This window comes from Danio rerio, chromosome 4 (genome assembly GCF_049306965.1).
Source record: "Danio rerio strain Tuebingen ecotype United States chromosome 4, GRCz12tu, whole genome shotgun sequence".
Lineage (NCBI taxonomy): Eukaryota > Metazoa > Chordata > Actinopteri > Cypriniformes > Danionidae > Danio > Danio rerio.
The window spans coordinates 61,397,571-61,420,712 of record NC_133179.1 but is presented as its reverse complement, the minus strand read 5'-3'; the positions used below and the strand labels follow the sequence as shown (position 1 = coordinate 61,420,712).

General features: G+C 40.3%; 2 protein-coding genes and 1 long non-coding RNA gene across 14 annotated transcripts in view; 2 read left to right on the top strand and 1 right to left on the bottom strand.

Annotated features, from left to right (window-relative positions):
• si:ch211-203c5.3 overlaps window positions 1–4,938 on the top strand; it is a 31,003-nt gene extending 26,065 nt beyond the window's left edge. For 2 of the 3 annotated variants that reach the window (XM_073948264.1, XM_021475737.3), the window contains 3 exons: window positions 956–1,129; window positions 2,248–2,294; window positions 2,702–4,938. In XM_073948264.1, the coding sequence (XP_073804365.1) occupies window positions 956–1,129; window positions 2,248–2,294; window positions 2,702–3,234 (754 nt within the window). In that variant the 3' untranslated portion in view covers window positions 3,235–4,938. The remainder of the gene's footprint in view (window positions 1–955; window positions 1,130–2,247; window positions 2,295–2,701) is intronic. The other variant, XM_073948266.1, reaches the window with a different exon arrangement.
• The window catches only part of LOC141381913 (uncharacterized), a 560,761-nt gene that overhangs the window by 487,772 nt on the left and 49,847 nt on the right, over window positions 1–23,142 (top strand). The gene's annotated exons all lie outside the window — the stretch shown is intronic.
• LOC137489658 (NLR family CARD domain-containing protein 3-like) overlaps window positions 1–23,142 on the bottom strand; it is a 113,748-nt gene that overhangs the window by 55,424 nt on the left and 35,182 nt on the right. For 4 of the 10 annotated variants that reach the window (XM_073948324.1, XM_073948325.1, XM_073948327.1 and 1 more), the window contains 2 exons: window positions 20,874–20,920; window positions 18,930–20,463 (listed from right to left, as the gene is read on the bottom strand). In XM_073948324.1, the coding sequence (XP_073804425.1) occupies window positions 19,931–20,463; window positions 20,874–20,920 (580 nt within the window). In that variant the 3' untranslated portion in view covers window positions 18,930–19,930. Of the gene's footprint in view, window positions 1–14,121; window positions 14,665–17,740; window positions 17,843–18,476; window positions 18,595–18,929; window positions 20,464–20,873; window positions 20,943–23,142 lie in introns of those variants that run through there. The other 6 variants (XR_012402500.1, XR_012402499.1, XR_012402503.1 and 3 more) reach the window with 6 other exon arrangements.

The window sequence follows — 23,142 nt, the reverse complement described above, 5'->3', positions numbered from 1 at the left end:
AAACAAATATAGAAGCTCCTTTCCCCACTCAGTGTGTTGGCAGATGGGCAATTTTTTATAGGTGTGATTTTATTCATATCTATACAAGTCTCTGTGTGTGTAGACAAATGCAGTCAAAAGCATTACTGAGTAAAATACAAAAAATGTGTAAAATACTTCTAATATACAGAACTGTATGACTGTATTTAAAGAGTATTTAGATGACATATTTTATATGTTCATATTATTTTGTTGTTTATATCTGCATTTGTTTATTTTAAAGGTTTATTTAAGAATTTGTCAGATGTTCTGGCAATCCTGTCTAAATAAATAAATAACAGTGATGAAGACAAAGTGAACCCTGTGAAGTCTGTAGGGTTTTGGGTCCTGGTGAGGTTTTGACCTGCTCTGATGTTTGTACAGTTTACAGTTTTCCTGAAAACATTTAAAAGTCTCATCACAGTCTTATTATCTAAACTGAAGAAGTGTCTTGGCCTTGTTAACATTTGGACTCAAAGGTGGATTGACTACAGCTCTAGTGACTGTCAGACAGGAGACAAAGACACCAAGAGATTGAGTTTGTGTGTGTTTAGTTTATTTACATTATTGTCCACAATATAATCTAAATATGATCTAAAGATAAATAATGGAAATCAGCTCATTTTCAATTACACTTTATACTTCAAGATTTCCTTCTGAGCTCAAATGTGTCTTATTCCTCACAGCAGACTTTACAGCTTGATGTGATGTCTTATGAACTATTGCTCTGTACACTTCTACAGATGATGTCGAGTCCTTATCAGCAAACACACTCAACATGCTCTATATCAGAGCTCGATCAATAAGGAGAGCTGATCAGGATGTGTGTGTTCATCACTGCTGTTGACATGAGCAGAAACAGCAGTCAGCATCTTCACAACACAAAGAGATGTGTGATTGTCCAACTGTGTGATGTGGACTATTGCTGTGTTTGTAGATTGTCTGGCTGTATGGTGACAGAGGAAGGCTGTGGTTTTCTGTCTTCAGCTCTGACTTCAAACCCCTCACACCTGAGAGAGCTGGATCTGAGCTACAATCATCCAGGAGATTCAGGAGTCAAGCTGCTCTCTGAACAACTGGAGGATCCAAACTACACACTGGACAAACTCAAGTATGTGGAGCATCACTGCCTTTTTTATTGTGAATACAGATACTTTGATATTTCACTCTTCTTCTAGTGACCAGATATTAATCAAAGCTGTTAAATATGTCAGTGCACTTGGGCAGTTCTCACATTAAGCGTGATATTATATCTCATATTAACACTGTACAGTTTCAGCATTGTAGTTGAGCAGTGAAACTTGTTCTCTACATTTCTGCTGAAGAACTGTACAGTATCAGCTCAGAGATGTGTGTGTACTGTTCTCCAAATACGTCCTGTGTATACTTTAACAGCAAGTTAAACTCTCCCTCATTAACTTCACAGACACAGAATGTCCTTTATCACACTTTAATAAGGGCGGAGTAAAACTATAAACAGGAAGAAAATAAACAATATAAATTTACATTCACAATGTGGACATAACAAAGATGTTTCTGGCAAATATCTCACATATCTTGTAATCTGGCTCTTTTCTGCTTCTAAACTAACATGAACACAAAATATCAGGCAATAAAAGTGATCAGCAGACAGTGATGCTGGTTCTGATATAGTCCAGTGACAATCACATGTTGAACAAACTCAAATAAAGCAAATGACAAAAAACTCCTAAACTAATCCTTTATAACTGAAGTATTATGAACAATAAACAGAACACAAACCCACAAAGCTTCCAAAGGGCGAGGAGGACTGCAGATTGGTCTGGATTCACTGCTCTCCAACTTAGCAATGTTTGGAGATGATGAAGAGGCATTTGACAGAAGATGAAGATCTCCATCATATTTCAAGTCATTTAACACTGAATTCTGCTTTATTATTGTGCTGCGCTTTTGTCAATTGATCATTGAATGAATCCTTCAGTCTTTATATCTGTCTGTTTCTGTGTTTCCATTCTGTTTTCTGTTTCCACATCTGATCTAAAAGCTCTGTGTGTCATTCAGAAGCTGATTTGACAGCTCCACACACACTCATGTTGTTTTACTGCAGTTATTAATGCACTGAGATCAGCCAATCACAATCCAGCATTCAGCACACACTCCACATGTCTTATTGTGTGTGTGTGTGTGTGTTTGTGTGTTATAAACTGATGTTTGTGTACTGACTGAATGTGAATCTGTGTGTGTTTACAGTTTGGATCATGGAGGAGAGACGAGGATTACAGCAGGACCACACAAATGTAGGACTACACACACACACACACACACACACACACACACTCTCTCTCAAACACACACGCACACTCCCTTCTGTCTCTCTCTCTTTCTCACACGCACACGCTGGCACACAATCAGACATACACACTCACTCTCACACACAAACACACACTTCCTCGCTCTCACACACACACACACACACACACTTCCTCTCTCTCTCACACTCACACACACACACACCTCTCACACAAACACACACTCACACACACACAGCAGTGACCACATGCACTCACACACTCCCTCTCTCTCTCTCTCTCTCTCTCACACACACAACACACATGCCCGCACACATACTCAAACACACTCCCTCTGTCACACGCACACACACACACACAGCTGTGGTTGTAAATGTGTGTGTTCTTGTGTTCAGATGTCTGTTTCCTCACTCTGGATCCAAACACAGCACACACTCGACTCATTCTGTCTGAGGAGAACAGAGAGGTGAAGCGTGTGAGAGAGAATCAGCCGTATCCTGATCATCCAGACAGATTTGATGGTTATGTTTATCCTCAGGTGTTGTGCAGAGAGAGTGTGTGTGGACGCTGTTACTGGGAGATTGACTGGAGTGGAGATGATGGTGTGTTTATATCAGTGTCATATAAGAGCATCAGGAGGAAGGGAGGAGGTGTTGAGTGTTGGTTTGGATGTAATGCTCAGTCCTGGAGTTTGCTCTGTGATTCCTCCAGTTTCTCATTCAGACACAATAACACACTCACTGATCTCCCAGTGGAGGCGCTCAGCAGGAGAATAGGAGTGTTTGTGGATCACAGTGCAGGAACTCTGATCTTCTACAACATCTATAGAGACACAATGAGCCTCATCCACTCAGTCCAGACCACATTCACTGAGCCACTCTGTGCTGGGTTTGGGTTTAGTTCTGGATCATCAGTGAAACTGAGCTGAAGACTGACGAGAGATTTACCCAGAATCCTCTGCAGGAGCAGTCAGCAGCTGTGTGTGTGTGTGTGTGAGAGAGAGAGAACGTGTGTGTGTGTGTTTGTGTGAGAGAGAGAGAGTGTGTGTGCGTGTGTGTGTGCATGCATGTGTTCACTCCTCTGTGTACATGTGTGCATGTGTAGTGTGAGAGTGTCTATGTTTGTGTGTGTGAGAGTCTGTATTTGTGTGTGTGTGTGTCCATGTGCATGTGTGTGTGAGAGAGAAAGTCTGTGTGTGTGCGCGTGTGTTTGTGTGTGTGAGAGAGTCTGTATTTGTGTGTGTCCATGTGCATGTGTGTGTGAGAAAGTCTGTTTGTGTGTGTGTACGTGTGTGTGTGCGTGTGTTTGTGTGCGCGTGTATGTGTGTGCGCGCGTGTGTGTGCATGTGCGTGTGTGTGTGCGCGCGCGTGTGTGCGTGTGTGTGTGTTCACTGTTATGTTCGTGCGTGTGTGTGTGTGTGCGTGTGTGTGTGTGTGTGTGAGTGCGTGTGTGTGTGTGTGTATGTGTGTGCGTGTGTGTGTGCGTGTGTGTGTGTGTGATGCATGTTTGTCTCTGTGTGTGTGTGTGTGTGTGTGTGTGTGTGTGTGTGTGTGAGAGAGAGAATGAGTGTGTTTGTGTGAGAGTAAAAAAGAGATTTTTGTGTGCGTGTATGTGTGCATGTCTTCACTGCTCTGTGTCTCTATATTACACGTGTTTGTGTGTTTGTGTGAGATTGTCTGTGTTTGTAAGTGTGTGTATGTGTGTGTGAGAGAGAGTGTATTCGTACATGCATGCTTGTGTTTTTGTTTGAGAGTGTCTGTGTGTGTGTGTGTGTGTGTGTGAGAGAGTGTGTTTGAGTGTTTTGTGTGAGTACATGTGTATTGTAATGAATGGTGCCATTATTAACGTGAGACGACGAAAATACAAACTCAAACCTCTCCTGTACTCTGACAATGCTTCAGAGCTTCACTTTATCTAAATCAGTCAAGTGTAAGAGAAGAGCACGACGTGACCAGAAGAGGGCGCGCAAGACCAATGAACGGAGAGGGAGAGAGATGTTACCTATCTCTGACCCTCATCTGCTCTTACCTTCCCCTGACCTCCTGTCCTCTGAGTGCATACGGCTAGCGCAGCTGACCCTGAAGGCCTGAGACTCTCTGGTCATGGAAGCCGGGAAGTCTCATAGTCTCCGTAGGCACGGATACCTCGGGTCGGGGATACCTCGATATCGCTTTAATGGCTTAAAACTGTCTAAACAATGCTACATGAAAGTGTTTGTATGTTGATTCGTGGTCTTAGATGTACCTATGGGAAAACTATAAATGTGTTCAATAAGACATGACCTATAGCTTTTGCTGACTATTAGAATTGAGTGGTCAGACCACATCCTACAGTTGGTCCTAGTAATTTATAATTAGTGTTTTGATTTAGCAGGTAAAACCCAAATAGTGTTTGGGTACTTGTATTGAATATGTCAAGTCCTCACTGATATATGAGGTGTGGTTATGTGCATGACCTGATTCTGAGTGTATTAAAGCTGAGCCGCTCTGACCAGCTTTGCGCTTTCTGACTTCTCTATACTGAGGTTGGTTTTATCCTAAAATAAGGATTTTGTTTCTGTTATTGGTCTTTTGTTTATTCTACTTTTCAATTTATTTTATTTTATTAATAAAAGTGTATTTTATTACTTTTCTTTACTGGAGTGGACATTGATTTCATTTGCCAGAACCCATTAAGTTACCCTGTGTGGTGAAATATGAATCTATTCTTTAGCAAAATACATTATAAAGACGATCCTTTACCTAAACTCTAGCTAAGAAATATAGCGAAGGGAGGATCTGGTTTATCTTTATTTAATCACAATAATTAAACAAAGGCGAATCAGCACAGCACCTACTTTCCATAAAGGGCCACAACAGCATGTATGTGCTCCGACATGATGTTTAGTAGTACATTCATTTATTGAGTTGTTTTGGATGTAGTTAATCGAGACAACACACAGTTAATCACTCTTGTTCCACCAGATGGCAGCGTCTCCATTGTTTTTGTAAAGGGCTTTCAGTGGTAACGTGACTAAAAGCACTCTCTGGTCTTTGCATTTCTTGAACACAATCGATCCGCACATTTGAATTGATGCAAGTTTCTGAACTGCTCTAGCACAGACTTGTGTTTTGTCTTGTTAAAAACAGCTGAATATTGCCTATAGTTTTACGAAAGTGTTTTAGCATGACAATGTAGAAATATACGTGGAATATACCCAGCTAACATAAGACCAGCGGGCCACTGGCACTTTTCCGACGGTGGTCCGCCATCGCACCGCTGGTTTGTTGGCGGCCCACGGTCGGTCCACAGGTCATTTTTAAATATTATAGCCTATTAGCCTTTACAGTTGTATTCAATATAAATATGTCCAATAATAAAATCAAGTACAAAATACTTAATCATTATAACATTTATTTATAATACAGCATAACGAACATACATTAAACACTTAGATTATAATGAAATGTTTCAAAAACACATATGTTAACAAATATAACAAAATAAATATAAAATACATACAAATATAATATAACAACATACATACTGTAAGAACGGTCTTTAAACCACAGCGGTTCGAATTGTAGTTCTGCCGAGCGACTAAAAAGTGATCAGCATGATGGTAAAAAACTACATTTCTAGTCAAACCATTCTTCTGCAATCTCATACCAAAAACGGAAATAAGGGCAGTATTAATAGCTATAAATGTGAGAGAGCGTTTATCTTATGTGATTGTATTGCATTGCTATATGGAACAATTAAGTGTTGATGTTAAATCAAAAGTAATTCACAAATACTTGAAAATGAAATGATTTAATGACAATAATTCTCTATGGTTACAACTGAATTAATAACAAAATACTGTATAAAATGATCAAATATGAAATGATAAAACGTATGGTATAAATTGTACCCAGCTTAAATGTAAAATTAAAGTTACCAGAGGTAGAAGGAGAGACACAGGGGGAGAGAGAGAGAGAGACAAAGAGAACAGGCCCAGAAGCCTGATTGCTGTAGAGTCAGAAAAGATAGACTCCAGAGGAGGAGAGGAGCAGAGCAGGAGAGAAGCAGGCCAGGAAAAGAGAGGGCAGGAAAAAGAGACAGAGCTCGAGTTTACCACCTATCTTGTATCTTTCTTGACCATGTGACTAAAGCCAATCAAGACATTCAAACTGACCAATCAACATGTGACCACACCATAAAACCCCCAAAGTCCACACAACAGGCCCTGATCTTATCAGTATCTGCCTTTGTAGTCAGTATGGACGTTCTTGAGTCAAAAAGCATGTTTTGTCATATAAACAAATGCATATGATAATTTAGCCTCTTACAATACAAGTTACATTTTACAGTAGTTTTATAAGTAATGTTAAGGGTTTAAATATGAACTAATATGAACAATACCTGTACAGCATAATTTATGTACAGCATTTACTAATGCATTAATTAAATCAGTCATGCTTGTTAACATTAGTTAATACATTGCGAGTTAACATGAATAAACAATTAACAACTTTTTACCATTCACCAACATTAGCAAAGATGAATACATACTGTAATAAATGTATTTTTTATTATGTTAGTAAATACATTAACTAATACATACAACCTTATTGTAAAGTGGTAGCCATTCAACAATGAGTTTTCTATAATAAAAACCCATTCAACACCCTACATTCCTCCAGGGGCGCTACAGGCATCTAAGTTAACACAAGCTCCAGCTCACACTGCCCAAATGGCCAATCAGCATCCACTAAACCCAATTTCAGTGCCACGACCCACTTTTAACCCTATGCATACAACAGTTACTCATAATGCTATGCCCCACACAGACAGTGATATTATACCACCAACAGCTCCTCATCAGAGAGTGGCAGCTGCATCCAACATGCCTATTTGCCCACAGCCCTTTGCAAATGCACCTGTTTCCCAAACTGGCTACTTGCCTCAACCCGGAACAGAGCTTTTGATGGCCGCAGCCTATGGCATCCCTCGCCCAACACTACCTGTGTTTGAAAGTGGTACAGAAAGTGACTTTGCCCTCCTGAAATTGGCCTTAGACAGCCTACTAAGTCCCCATACTCACATTAGCGAGCAATACAAATACCAAGTATTAATGAGTCATCTGAAATTTGCTAGTGCACAACAGCTAGCTAAAGCTTATATGCACCACCCACAACCTTACACCGCAGCCTTACAAGCTTTACAGGCGAAGTATGGCCAGCCCAGACAGCTAGTTCAATCCGAATTAGGGGCTATTATGAGTACATCACCACTTAAAATAGGTGACGCAAACTCATTTGACTTATTCGCCCTGTTTGTCCAATCCCTAGTCTGTATGCTGAGGACTCTAGAGGGCCAGAATGGATTTGAGCTCATGTGTGGTTCCCATGTTGACCGCCTTTTAGGAAAAATGCCCCCTGCCTACAGGGATAGCTTTGTGGAGTACTGCTTTAGTCATGGCATCCTTCAATCTGGTACAGACAGAACATATACACTTCCCGACCTAGCAGCCTGGTTACAGACAAAATCCTAAGCCAAGCGGATCTCCAGTAGAGCAGTTGCTATGTTCCAGTCAGATATTACAAAGTCATCTGGCAGGAGTAAAAGTTCTTCATATCATTGGGAACGTCCAACAACTTCGTTTCTGACTTCAGAAAATGCTGTTAAGCCACAAGCAGCAACACCAGCAAAAGGTCCCAAGCCAAAGCCGTACTGCCGTACTGTGACAACCCAGACCACTATCTGAACTCATGTGACAAATTCAAGAAGCTGACCATCGATCAAATCGTCAGTTGGATCACAAGAGACAAACGCTGTTGGAAGTGTGGGAGGAATCACGTAGTTAATACTTGTAACCTCAAGCGGCCATTTAAAATATGCAAAGAAATCCATCTTACCATACTGCATGACTCAATTAAAGACACTTCCAGAGCAGTTCTGATGGTGAGTTTGCCTTCGACACAAATCTATCTGGATAGACCTAACTGCTCACAGAAGGTGATGCTCAAGGTCGCACGAGTTCACATGCACAGTCAAACCCAAACCATTGAGGCTTATGCCGTGCTCGACGATGGCTCAGAAAGGACTATTGTCCTCCCTCAAGTAGTTCTACAGCTTGGGCTTAGTGGAGCTCCAGAAGTGCTTTCTCTGCAGACAATCAAGCGAAACCATACTAACTTTGATGGGTCCAAAGTCACCTTTGAGGTCTCTCCATTTGCCAAGACATCAGAGAGGTATGTCACACGCAATGCCTTTTTTGCCCCTGGTCTATGTCTTGCTGAGCATAACTACCCTGTTGCAGCACTCCAGAAATCATACCAAGCCGTTACTCTTCATCGGCTCTGACCTGCCACACCTCCTGACGCCAACACTGCCAGTACGGAGGGGACCAGATGGTGGCCCCGTTGCTATACGTACCAAGCTTGGTTGGGTACTTCAGGGACCAATGAGTCCAATTCAGCCCCCCAAAGGCCTGCAACAATGCCTACATATTATGACAGCCCCATCACGTGAAGAGCTGTCTCAGCATGTGGAGCGCTTGTGGCAAATTGACACATTGCCATACAATGAAAAGCTGATAACAAGATCACAGCAAGACAAACAATGTCATAACCTCTTACAGACTACTACTGTCAGAGTAGACATAAATGGGATACAGCGTTACGCTACTCCACTGCAAAGACGTACCCCCATCACTTTGCTCCATACAGGCATTGAAGCTGTATTGCCCAGACCAGAAACCTTGAAAGAAAATTAGCCAACAATCCTGAGCAGGCACAGGTTTACTGTTCTGAGATCCAAAAGCTTGAGTCAGCATGTTACATCACAAAGATAACACCACAAGAGGCAAACAACTCCACAGAGTCATGGTTTATTCCACAGCACCTGGTGCATCATAATGGAAAAGATCGTATCGTTTTTAACTGCTTCTTCCAGTATAATGGCCAAAGTCTAAATGAACAACTTCTTCCTGGGCCAATGCTAGGACCATCTCTGTTGGGGGTGATATTGAGGTTCCGACAGCATGCCGTTGCAGTGAGTGGGAATATCAAAGGCATGTTTCACCAAGTGCGTCTGTTACCTGGGGACCGGCCTGTGCTGCGATTCATCTGGAGGAACATGAATAGGGAGGCAGTTCCGGACATTTACGAATGGCAGGTTGTTCCATTTGGCACAACATGCAGCCCGTGCTGTGCCATTTATACCCTTCAGTGCCATTCCCAGAAAAACAGAGAAAGTAGGCCAGACCTAGCTGATATTGTGGAGACCTCATTTTACGTCGACAACTGCCTACACAGTACCCCCAATCAAGATGAAGCCAAAGCTATAATTGATGGCCTACGAGAGTCACTGTTAAAGGGAGGCTTTGAAATCTGACAGTGGGCGTGCAACGTACCTTCTGTCCTGAAGCATCTTCCATCAGAGGCTATATCGGCTAGTAGCGAGTGCTGGTTGTCCCAGAGTAGCTCTTACCTGCAGGAACTCACCCTTGGCTTGCAATGGAACTGTATTGATGACACCCTTGGTTATAAAAACCGCATAGCCGAACTCATCCAGCCAACAATGAGGAACCTGTACAAAACCCTGGCTAGTCAGTTTGACCCCCTGGGCTTTATTATACCCTTTACCACTAGGGCTAAAACCTTGATTCAGGATCTCTGGAAACAAAACCTAAGCTGGGATGACCCTATCGAACCCTTATACTTGCGTGATAAATGGTCCACATGGGTTGCAGAACTCTCCCATATCACTAAAGTACAATTCGCCAGACCATACGCTCCTGCAATGTCAGATACTCCCTCCACCATTAGAGTTACATGTATTCTGTGACGCCTCAGAAAGGGCATATGGCTCGGTGGCGTATCTTCAAATCCGGAATGAGGAGAAGGTCCATGTATCCTTTGTCCTAGCTCGCTCTAAAATGGCTCCTCGCAAATGTGTGCTGCACACTCTGGCGCTCAGATGTCAAAGGTCATACAAGCTGAGCTTACTATCCCCATACACCAAGTTACACATTGGACCGACTCAACTACTGTGCTGCATTGGCTAAAGTCAGAATCTTGCCGGTACAAAGTGTTTGTAGGGTCGAGAGTAGCTGAAATTCAGACACTGACAGATGTTTCCAGGTGGAGGTATGTTGACTCCAACAGAAACCCCGCCGACCACATTACCAGGGGGCTTACTTTAGAAGAAATAGCAGGCCCTCACCAGTGGAGATATGGACCATCATTCTTGACTCAACCACAGGAAGTATGGCCAGTGACACCCAGCACAAAGTCTGAGCCTGATTTGAATGAAGTCAAACGAGCATCGTTCATTGCAGCCATTAGTGTTACCCCAAGCCCAGTACCAGCAGACCTCAGTTAGTTCAGAACTTGGAAGGAACTTCTTCAAGCAACTGTCATGTCATGTGATGGGGCGGCTGACGCTGAAACTACAAACGATGCCTCAAAGTATATACAGGCGGGAAAGCTTCTCTTAGCGCATGCTCAGCTTGATTCGTTCCCAGAGGAATTTAGAGCCCTGAAAGCTGGACAGCCCATTCCGACAGATAGCCGTTTTCGACAAAGATGCTGAGTTGATAAGAGTGGGTGGACGTCTTCGTCGTGCTGAAACCCTGTCATTTGATACCATTCACCCGATCGTTCTAGACTCTCACCATCAAGTCACAAAGTTACTGATCCAAGACATATATCAACAACTCCATCACCCTGGTGCGAAACGAGTACTAGCAGAGCTAAGGCGTCGATATTGGGTGCTTAGAGGTCGTGAAGCTGTGCGCAAACACCAGCATTTCTGTCAGAAGCCTGCTGAAATACTCTGTGATAATGGGACTAATTTTGTAGGAGGGGACCACGAGTTAAGAGACTCATTTAAGCAAATGGCCTCAAAGCTTCAGACACTGCTAGCTCAACAGCAGATTCAGTTTCGATTTTACCCACCAAACGCACCTCACTTTGGTGGAACCTGGGAGCGAGAAGTAAAATCGGTTAAGGCTGCTTTGCAAGTCATTCTTCGGGAACAATGTGTACCAGAGTCTTTCCTACAAACCTTACTAGTGGAGGTGGAGGGCATACTAAATTCCAAACCCTTGGGCTACGTCTCATCTGACATTGCTGACCCAGATCCTGTAACCCCAAATATGATACTAATGGGACGTCATGATGCCTCCTTGTCCCAAGTCCTTTATGACTCTAATGAGATGCTGGGTAAACGCAGTTGGCGACACAGTCAAGTACTGGCTGACCAATTCTGGGCCGCATTTGTCCATCGCTACTTACCAGAACTACAGGGCAGGGAAAAATGGAGAACAGATGGCAAAGGGCTGGTAGTCGGCCAAGTTGTACTACTAATAGATAATCAACTACCGCGTGCGCTGTGGCCTGTGGGAACTGTTACGGAGACCTATGCAGGGGCGGACGGGAGGATTCGAACTGCCAAAGTCCAAGTCAAGGATAAGTCGTATCTGAGGCCTGTTGTAAAACTCATTCAAATTCTGGAAATGAAGGATAAAGACACAGAAACCAAAGATGGCCTTTCTTAAGGGTTACAATTATCTTTATCGATAATTGGGGGTGGCTATGTCAGAAAGCCCACTAGGAACCGAAAATATTCAGCGAGTTTCACATGGACTGTTATTAGCGGTGCAACTTCCCATACTCGGATGCCAGGCCAGATCCCAATGCGCTCCTTTTCTTCCGACATGTTGTGCGTTCATGCACCAAATGTGAGTAATAATGTGACAATCACTGAGTGAACATTTACACCTTTCATATAAGAGACTGTTTGTTATATATAACAACGATCGCGCCGATCACGCTAGCCGCGAGAGAATACAGTGTGCAATATATGCTCCGTCATTCCGCCTATTGCCTTTTACTGCCATTTAACTAATTAGTTTGTTATAACATATATATTTGTTCCTTTATTTTAACTGTTTAATCATTGTATATATGGTGTGATTTCTCATTGAAGTGAATGTGTAAAGATACATTATATTTATACTGTATTCCTCATCTGTTCTATAGACCACAACATACTTGAAGGAAAGTTTGATGGCACTGACTGCTTAATAATTGTTATTAAAGAAGTTTGAAGAGGATTACTTCTTTGTTGCCTGATTCTCTGACCGGAATCAATGTCCATATTTGTCCGCCTAAATTTACTCAGTTGACAGAGGCATAGTACCACGTCACAAAGACAAACTTTGAGACTTCTCATTATAAAAATAAACTATTAAAAACATTATAAATAAATTTGCATTATTTATATTTTAACATTATTAAAATTATTTATTATAATATTATAATAAATTATACCATTCTTATGACATTTAACGTTATTATAAATAACATAACAATAAATTACATTGTGAATAAATATTAACATACATATTACAATAAATGTAAACGTGCATTATTATTACAAAATCAAACTAAAACTTCTGGAGGTTATTAATAACTGCACTGGGGCAGCACAGTGGCTCAGACTGTCACCTCAAAGCAAAAAGGTTGCTGGTATGAGTCCCGGCTGGGTCCGCTGGCATTTCTGTGTGGAGTTTGTAGCCTGTTTTTTTATGAAAAAATATTAATTTTTATTTTATTTCTATTTATCACAAGAAAAGAACTCGAATAAATGGTTGTAATACTGAAAAAAAAAATTAGACACTGTGTGTATTTGATTAATTTGTTTCTACATGCAATTTCAGAGAAGTGCCTCGGTGACATGACAGATAGCTTTGGTTTGTGACAGAAATGTTGAAAGTTCTCCCAGTTCTTCTTCTTTCCCACCACACATTTATGCATGTGTAAATAATGCTCCACAGTTCCACAATCATTCCTCTGACTGTTAAATCACATGTGAATCTCTTATAACCTCATTCACTTACTGCTTCAAGAAATCCAAGAGGCGAGGGCTGGGACAAATGCAGTGTTTAGTTTACATCCACTAACATGGCCAGCAGGCCTCACTGATCTGGGCTACATCCCTGTGTAAATGTTTTCTGCATTGGGTTGAATTTATTTGAACCCTTTCAGAAACACATGGAGTCAGATGTGCTTCAGGCATTAGTGATGAGCCAGTCTAGATCAAACACAATGTGCTAGAAGACTGAGTACCTGTCTTACTTCTGTCCTCACAGATAAAACTGAACAGAACGCCACAAACTTGAAGCAGGACTTCCAGGACTGAGAGAAATAAACAACTATTAATTGAAGTGAAAGCACAAGCGGCCGGCACTTCTGTTGACATACAGTACATGAAGGGCTCTGTCTGTGAGAGCAATGGCCTTGACCCCCCAGTTCTGTGTTCTGCTCAGTTGGCTTCAGCTCTTCTGTGACTTTTCTTGACGTCTCAGCATCATTCTACACTTTTTTGTACAAGCAAGCTTCCCCTGAAAGAAGATTTTATTAGTTTTTATTTAAGGCCTTGGTGCTTTCTGTCCAGCTAATATGTGTCCAGATGCAGTTTAATGTGTATGTCGATTGAACTCCTTCAGCATGAAGCCCATCAAAATAAGCGGAGTCAGCAGTGTGCTCTTCCTTCTGAAACATTACTCCATGCTCTTTAAGTTTAATGTGTTTATAATGTATTTATTTTATGAAAATGTTATTTATGAAAGTTTATTTACGTTTTCTGTTAGATTAATACGATGAGCTTTAAACACTGACAGTTCTGAGCTTTATAATGGCAACAAACTGCAACCAACAGTTCTGGTTCAGGGTTTAGTGGCGGCTTTCTGAAGTGGAGCGAGGAAAATGTCCAGCACACATCAGCTGACACCCAATTTCAATTCAGTTTAGAAATTCAAGAAATGTGCAGTCGACTCAGAGATCTAATGAAACTGGAATATATTTTTATTATTCATTCATTCATTTTCTGTTCGGCTTAGTCCCTTTATTAATCTGGGGTCGCCACAGCGGAATGAACCGCCAACTTATCCAGCACATTTTTACGCACTCATAAACTATGGAAAATTTAGCCTACCCAATTCACCTGTACTGCACACTGTGTGGGTAACCAGAGCACCCAGAGGAAACCCATGCAAACGCAAGGAGAACACACAGAAACGCCAACTGACCCAGCTGAGGCTCGAATCAGCGAGCTTCTTGCTGTTAGGCGACAACACTACCTACTGTACCACTGCGTCACCTTATCAGAAATCTTATAAGCATAAATGTAAATATATTAAATGTAACCTCCTTTACTTTTATTTTGCCCTCCCAGCGCTCACCCTGGGGCAGATGTGTTCAGACTCAGCATCAGTTGAACATCTTTAATCAGCCGCAGGTCATCTAGAGGAGCTTTAACACATGAGCTGTTCACACTTCTGTATGGTCCATATCAGAAAGAGTGACGGTCGAGTTCTGCTGGAGACCTGCACATAGAGGAACACATGGACATCAGACTGCTGATCAATCTGCACAGGAGACGATGAAGAGGAGGAAGACAGATGATGGAGGAAAAGCTGAAACAAATCTATTATCAAGGGAAATATTAAGACAGAATGATGAGGAGTTTAGGATGAAGATAAGAGACGACATTTATATAACATTAAAATATTAGTGGAGACAAATAAACATGCATGTGAGAAACAGAGAGGAGGAAGTGATGTGAACTAGACTGAGGTGAGGACACACTCCACTAAACTCAACACTGACATTAATGGAGTTCAGGAACATGATTAATGTGGAGACTGTAGAGTTCTAGAGAACATGTCAGATTTGATGGAGGACATATGCGAGAGAGGAGGAAATTGATTAAATATGTAAATAATAACGGACATGAAGAGACGTTCAGAATATAGATTGTGACAGTACTGTCTCTTCTTCCAGTGAGACCTGGTCAAGATGGCAGGCAGCACAAACAGTTTCACATAAGAATGGGATCCTATTGATGTTGATTCAGCTATAATAATAAAATAATACACTTTATTTATATTGCGCTTTTCTCAAACTCAAAGCACTAACAAGAGCATCAAAACACAGAAGAACATCAAATACACACAAACGTAAGAATGATAATAATAAAAATATACATATGAAAAGAAGGCCTCATATAAATATTTATTTCTTTATTTATAGGCCCAGGGCAGGCTGCGCTGAGTATTTTAAATAAGTGGGTTTAAATTAAATACAATAGGATCGTTGGCTGTGCACTAGCAACATCTCAGGTAGACAACTCTTTTAAGAGCTGAACTAAAAGAAGTTTAAGGGCAATAAGCCTAGACAATACGGTCAGCTGCAATGCCTATTTCACATGCGTCTTCCAACACAACAAGACTTTCGAGACTTTCTAAAACCCTGGATTAATGAAGAAAGTTTCTAATTAACTAATTCAACACAAACGTATAATTCATAATAAATAATGTGTTGTAGTTCAGATTAACAGATGAGCTCGCTGTCTGTGCGTCGCAGTAATAGTGAACTTGACATTTGCTCTTTGTGACTAAATTATGTTATACTGCGGGTCCATATATATATATTTGTTAAAAATGTTTATTTAGCATTTTATATGCGTATAATATTGTATTTTAATAAATTAAAAAATAATTTCACCCCCCACCCCCATTTTTCATACCATATACATGTTTTTATGAATTTATTATGTATCATATTGATTCATCAGGCCTTTTGGTAACTTCTTAGCTCAAAACTATTTTAATTTTAGCTACAAACAAAGTTATAACATTTCAATTAAATAGAACTTTTGCTTGTTTCTGTTTTTTTTTTTTTTTTACACTAAACATTTGACAGTCTTTTTTATTTAACTTTTAGCAGTTTCAGTCAATTGTTCTTGCAAAGACAGACCTTACACTTTTCACAGTATGCATGTGAGAAGTAATTGCAATGTTCTTTTGCCCTTTAGGACTCCCATGTCTATCATTTTGTTTTGACAAATGTAGTACAAAAAGTCCAAAAGCAAGGCTAGTCAAGGTGATATAATCATTTAGTGAGGGAAAATTAAATTGAGAAGAAATTTGGGGTGGTATGAGATGCATTTCTTTGTGACTTAACATGCTTAATGTAATTATACCTTTTACTACTTCATACTATTTCAGTTGTGTTCAGAACTGCGAAACTGCATTTTTTGAAGCATATTGATAACTTTATGAAAAAATATCTTTAATTTATTGATGGAAATATTTTCCACATTTTATCACTTGCCTGTTATAAAATTTAGTTGGATTGAAGGGGGGCGCGTAAAAGTTGAAGTTGATACCCATCAGCAAATGTGCAGTTGGGCCCCTGCATATACATATTGCAAATAGACTACTATTCGGTGCTGCCAACTGTTTGCATTTTATTTGATGCATTTACTGTTGCATGAAATAATAAAAAAGGGAAGTGCGCTGGTAAAGAGCGTGATGTGCACAGAAATTCACCCATTCTGAAGTAAGTTCTCTTTAACCTCATAGGGTATATGCTGAGCTAGTGCTGTTCCCATGCTGATCCACTTCCGGTGACTTGTTATTATGAACTTTTACCATTTTATACGGTTCCTTATACAGCATCGATGTTGTGATGTCATTAAAATAAAAACGAGACAAAAAGCCGTTTACTCGCACGCTCCCGTCAGAATCGGCAGGCTAGCGCAGAAGCTCCATTGAATATACTGGGGTAAAATAAATGCTCATATTATAAAGATATGGTGGGGGAATGTAATTTAATGCAGTGCTTCTTGTACAATCTGAGACCCACCTTAAATCGGATATCACTCAGCTAGTGGAGATCGCTGATTTTTAAAGAAAACAGACCTTAAACGCACCGGATTTTGCATTGCCATTCAATTCGCCGGAAGCGCTTAACCCAGATAATGGCAAATTAAAAGTCCTATTAGCATGCTTCGGCATATACCCCATTCTTCTTAAATTGTAGAAAATCTTTAAAATGACAGGCCTTTAATCAAGCCTTTTCCATCTGGAGAATTACAGTTATTAATAGCTTAGTCCTTATTAATGATCAGTTAATAAAACACATCATTTACAGATCTACTGAAGAATAAGACGAATGCGCAATAACTATAATATTTTTACACTTTACAGCTTTACAGTGCGTGTGTCAAACATGTGTTCATTGATCTAAGCCTGCTAACTGATCAAATGACAGAATATGTAAACTTATTTTATAAATATATAATTAAATAATAATAATAGTTCAAATCCTGCGTGCTGGTCCACAGAGGGCTCTTATTTTGAAGGTTACGTCACAAACTCAGATTTGGTTGACCAATCAAAGGAAAGTTGGCGTTTCAGCACCGCCTACATGTGTATAATCGATTTTGAAGTCGTTTATCCGTTTTCCTACCCTAAATTAAAATAATTTAAATTTAGCCAAAATCTTGTTTTTTCAATTCTGGTGAGCAAATGAAAAACGGAAAAACGGCCGCTTTCTTCATTTTTCTTGTTTTGTTTCAGGACGGATATGAATTGGACGGAAGATACCCTGACTCACATGGTCTCCATTAGGTTTTGGGTTGTTTCTCTGGATGTCTTCAAGCAAGCGTTCCTGTTCTTGTTGGTCTTTTGACTAATCATCTGACCCTTTTGTTCAGATCTGTAATATGAGAAAAAAGCAATGATGTTACAAAAGTGTTGCATGAAATTTAACAGGAAGAAACAGCGTAACACCAATCTGCATCATTTACTGATTTATCTGGAGCAGAAAAGTAATGAATTGCCCCATAAGCCTTACTGTAGCTGCACAAATAGGTGATGGTGATCAGCAACAGGCTTAGTGATTCAGTAAATCTCCCTATAGACTGACAAAAGCAACACACGGTGCTCTGGCAGATACAGTAAAGGACAGAGAAATCCTGAGGTTTGTAGCTGCTCATTAAAAAGAAAGTAGAATAAAACAATAAGAATAAAATAACTGAGATAATCGCACCAAGAATGTGAAGCAAACATTGCCTTTTGAAGATATGGAGCCAGAAAAGAGAGGCCTGATTTTGGGGTCTAGTGTGCATTCTTGTATTACTGTTATTGATCAGCTCAAGTTATATAGTTTGGTTTTACTCTGATTTGCATGGATCAATCATTCTGTTTTCAACTTTAATAAATATAACTTATTCCTCTTTAAGTCAAAATATGAACTGAACTTGTCAATAGTGTTCATTTAACATGGAGCGAATGCTAGTTGCTTTACCCATTGAACATTCCAGTGATTATTTATAAAACATTTTACTTACCACAACTTGCCTACTGCTTGACATGGATAACCCGCTGATTTACTGTGTCATCGCTGCAGTACTAACCGTCCTACATCCTCTTGAGACACTCTGCTGCAGCCAAGGCATTTTATACTGTCTGCACAACGGCAATACAAAATGCAATTTAATAAAAGACTTATTAAAAAAAAAACTGTATATGTTCTTGCATGATAAAAGACAACACGTTTAATCATATATATATAATGACTCCTGATGAATGAGTGATCAGACATTTACTGAAGCATTATTAATCTACAGTTGTGCTGGTGAACATCAGTTAATGCACTGAGAGTCAACAAGAACTAACAGAGAACAACTTTACTGTCATCAACTAACATGAACAGATCAATAAATACTGGAATAAATGTGTTTTTATTGTTCAGTTCAAGTCAAATCATGAAGAAGAAGATCAGAAGAGCAGAAACAAACGTCACACTTCATTTCTCCTTTATTCATTGAGCTGCTGGATTTCTCTACAGTTGATTCAAGATTTGACAGAGATTCAGACAGGATTCAGACATTTCCATGTTCATCATCACATTCTAATATCAGCAGTGGATTTGACATTGACTTTTATTATTTGTGCTCAAACAACAGAGAAACAATGAAGAAGATCAATCTGTAGACAAGAATGAGCTGATCTGAACACAGCAGCATCCTGGAGGACACTTCATCAACATCAATGATGACACTGATGAAGACTGAGACACACACACACACACACACGCACACACACACACACACACACACACTCTATCTTTCTTTATCACACACACACACACACACGTAAACAGCAGTGAACATGCACACACACGCACACACACACACACGCACGCACGCACACACGCACATGGACACACACACACATTGTCTGTCGTGCACACACACACACACACACACATACACACACAAATACAAACACGCACGCACGCAAACATACACACACACAAACAGACTTTATCACACACACACATGCATATGGACACACACACACACTGTCTGTTGTGCACACACACAAACACAAATACAAACTCTCACACACAAACATAGACACTCTCACACTACACATGCACGCACACACACACACACAAATGTGCACACTCTCTCTCACACACACACACACATGCGCATACACACAAACGTGCACACTCTCTCTCACACACACACACACACACATGCGCACACACACAAACGTGCACGCGCTCACTCTCACACACACACACAGACAGACACAAACACAGACTTTCTCTCACACACACACACAAATACAGACACTCTCACATGCACACAGTCATGCACACATACTCTCTCACACACAAGCATGCATGCACACACACAAATACAGACTCTCGCACACACACACGCACACACACAAACACACACTGCTGCTGACTGCTCCTACAGAGGATTCTGGGTAAATCTCTCGTCAGTCTTCAGCTCAGTTTCACTGATGATCCAGGATAATAAAGCCCAAACCCAGCACAGAGCGGCTCAGTGAATGTGGTCTGGACTGAGTGGATGAGGCTCATTGTGTCTCTATAGATGTTGTAGAAGATCAGAGTTCCTGCACTGTGATCCACAAACACTCCTATTCTCCTGCTGAGCGGCTTCACTGGGAGATCAGTGTGTGTGTTATTGTGCATGAATGAGAAACTGGAGGAAAAGCAGAACAAACTCCAGGACTGAGCATTAAATCCAAACCAACACTCAACACCATCTCCCTTCCTCCTGATGCTCTTATATGACACTGATATAAACACACCAACATCATCTCCACTCCAGTCAATCTCCCAGTAACAGCGTCCACACACACTCTCTCTGCACAACACCTGACGATAACCATTAAATCTGTGTGGATGATCAGGATACGGCTGATTCTCTCTCACACTCTTCACCTCTCTGTTCTCCTCAGACAGTTTGAGTTGAGTGTGTGCTGTGTTTGGATCCAGAGTGAGGAAACAGACATCTGAACACAAGAATACACACATTTACAACCACAGCTGTGTGTGTGTGTGTGTGTGTGTGTGTGTGTGTGCGTGTGTGTGTGTGTGTGTGCGCGTGTGAGAGAGAGAGAGAAAAAGAAAGAGAGAGAGAGAGTGTGTGTGTGTGTGTGTGTGTGATTGTATGAAAGAGAGAGAGGGTGTGTACGCATGTGTTCACTGCTCTGTGTATGTGTGTGTGTGTGTGTGTGTGTGTGTGAGAGAGAGAGAGGAAGTGTGTGTGTGCGTGTCTAATTGTGTGATTGTATGCATGGGTGTGTGTGTTTGAGAGAGTGTGTAAGAGTGTGTGTGTGTGTGTGAGTGTGTGTCTGATTGTGTGAGTGTGTGCATGCGTGTGTGTGTTTGAGAGAGAGTGTGTGTGTGTGTGTAGTCCTACATTTGCGTGGTCCTGCTGTAATCCTCGTCTCTCCTCCATGATCCAGACTGTAAACACACCCAGATTGTCCTTCAGTCAGTACACACACGCACACACACACACACAGATTGTCCTTCAGTCAGTACACGCACGCACGCACACACACACACACACACACACACACACACACACACACACACATACTTGTTTTTGTGCATTGTGGGGGTCACCTGTCACGGTGGTTACGTAATGGGGACCACCCTTTCTGATGATGTTAGAGACATAAAAAAAATAGTTTGCCACACAAAAATACAAACTATTTCATAAAATCACTTCAGATTTTGGATATTCCGCAAATTTTTTTTTAGACCTGACACAGTGGTCACTTGTGGGGACATTTCAGGTTTTGTGTAGAAGTGGGGTCCGCCACATACACAACCGATTTTTAGACAAAGTGGGGACCAATTCTACACACACTTTACTGGTTTTGAGACAAAGTAAGGACCAGTTCCAGATACACATTACCGGTATTGAGTCAAAGTAGGGACCAGATCTACACACACATTACTGGTATTGAGTCAAAGTAGGGACCAGATCTACACACACATTACAGGTATTGAGTCAAAGTAAGGACCGGATCTACACACACATTACCAGTATTGAGTCAAAGTAAGGACCAGGTCTACACACACATTACCTGTATTGAGTCAAAGTAAGGACCAGGTCTACACACACATTACCAGTATTGAGTCAAAGTAAGGACCGGATCTACACACACATTACCGGTATTGAGTCAAAGTAAGGACCAGGTCTACACACACATTACCGGTATTGAGTCAAAGTAAGGACCGGATCTACACACACATTACCGGTATTGAGTCAAAGTAAGGACCAGGTCTACACACACATTACCAGTATTGAGTCAAAGTAAGGACCAGATCTACACACACATTACCGGTATTGAGTCAAAGTAAGGACCAGGTCTACACACACATTACTGGTATTGAGTCAAAGTAAGGACCAGGTCTACACACACATTACTGGTATTGAGTCAAAGTAAGGACCAGATCTACACACACATTACCGGTTTTGAGTCAAAGTAAGGACCAGATCTACACACACATTACCAGTTTTTAGGCAAGGTGGGGATCAGATCAGCACCCTTACTAATATTAAATTTTAAACCTCAATCAAGTAATTTGACAGTAAACTGCTTTAGAATTTTCATTTGAAGAGCAGGTCAGTTTATAAAAAATGTAATTTGAATACAGAAGGAACCTCAAGATCCAAACAGAAAATGGTCCAGAATAAATTTAATAAATGTTATATTTATTATAAATATTTTCCACAAAACCTTTAAACACAAAAAACAGTAAACACAAAATCCATGAAACTCTCTTGCATGTCTAAAAGCAGTTCTCATTGGGTATAACAAGCTTCCACATAACTCCACATAATTCCATGTCTGTATACACATTTAGTTAAGTGCAATAGCAAACAATATTAAACGGTTAGTTCACCCCAAAATGAAGATTCTGTTATTAATTCCTCTCCTTCATATTGTTTCAATCCCTTGCTGTCTATGGAGGATGAGGAGTTCTTGCACTTCATCTAAGTTATCTTCCTTTGAGTCTGAAGATGAATGAAGTTCTCAGGGGATTAGAGTGAGATGAGGGCAAGTAATTTATAATATAATGTACATTTTTGGGTAAACTCTTAAAACCCACCAGTATGTTCTATTTCTGTTTCTGTCGTATTTTAACTATTTGAAAAAAAAAACATTAAAAATATTTAAAAATACATTTATAAAGAACTGAACCCCACAAATGCACAGAGACCTTTATCATATAACCAAGCCACCAAAACTCCAAATAGACATCATTTGTTAAGCATTAACTCTACATTAATAGTAAGCAGTTTATAAACACAGCTAGATGCTCTATTGTTGACTTATAAGCATGTGTTATGTGCTCAATTTTTGTGTTTTCATACTTTGTTTATAATTAATTTTTCATTACTAAATGAAGTATTGCATTATTTACAAACTGTCTAAGAATAATTGGTGTTTTTTAAGATCATTAAGAATGAGTAAATAAATGATTAAAAAACTATATAAATGAACATTTATACATTTAATATTCAGGCATATAATCAGGGCTAAAAAAAAAAGAAAAAAAAAAGAAAATCCAATCGGTTCACTCTAAGCAAAATTGATATTTTTTCGGTTCTGTTCTTGCGTTGCTTAATAGACAAAATATTCCGAAAACAGTTTTCTAGAAAAAAAAAAAAA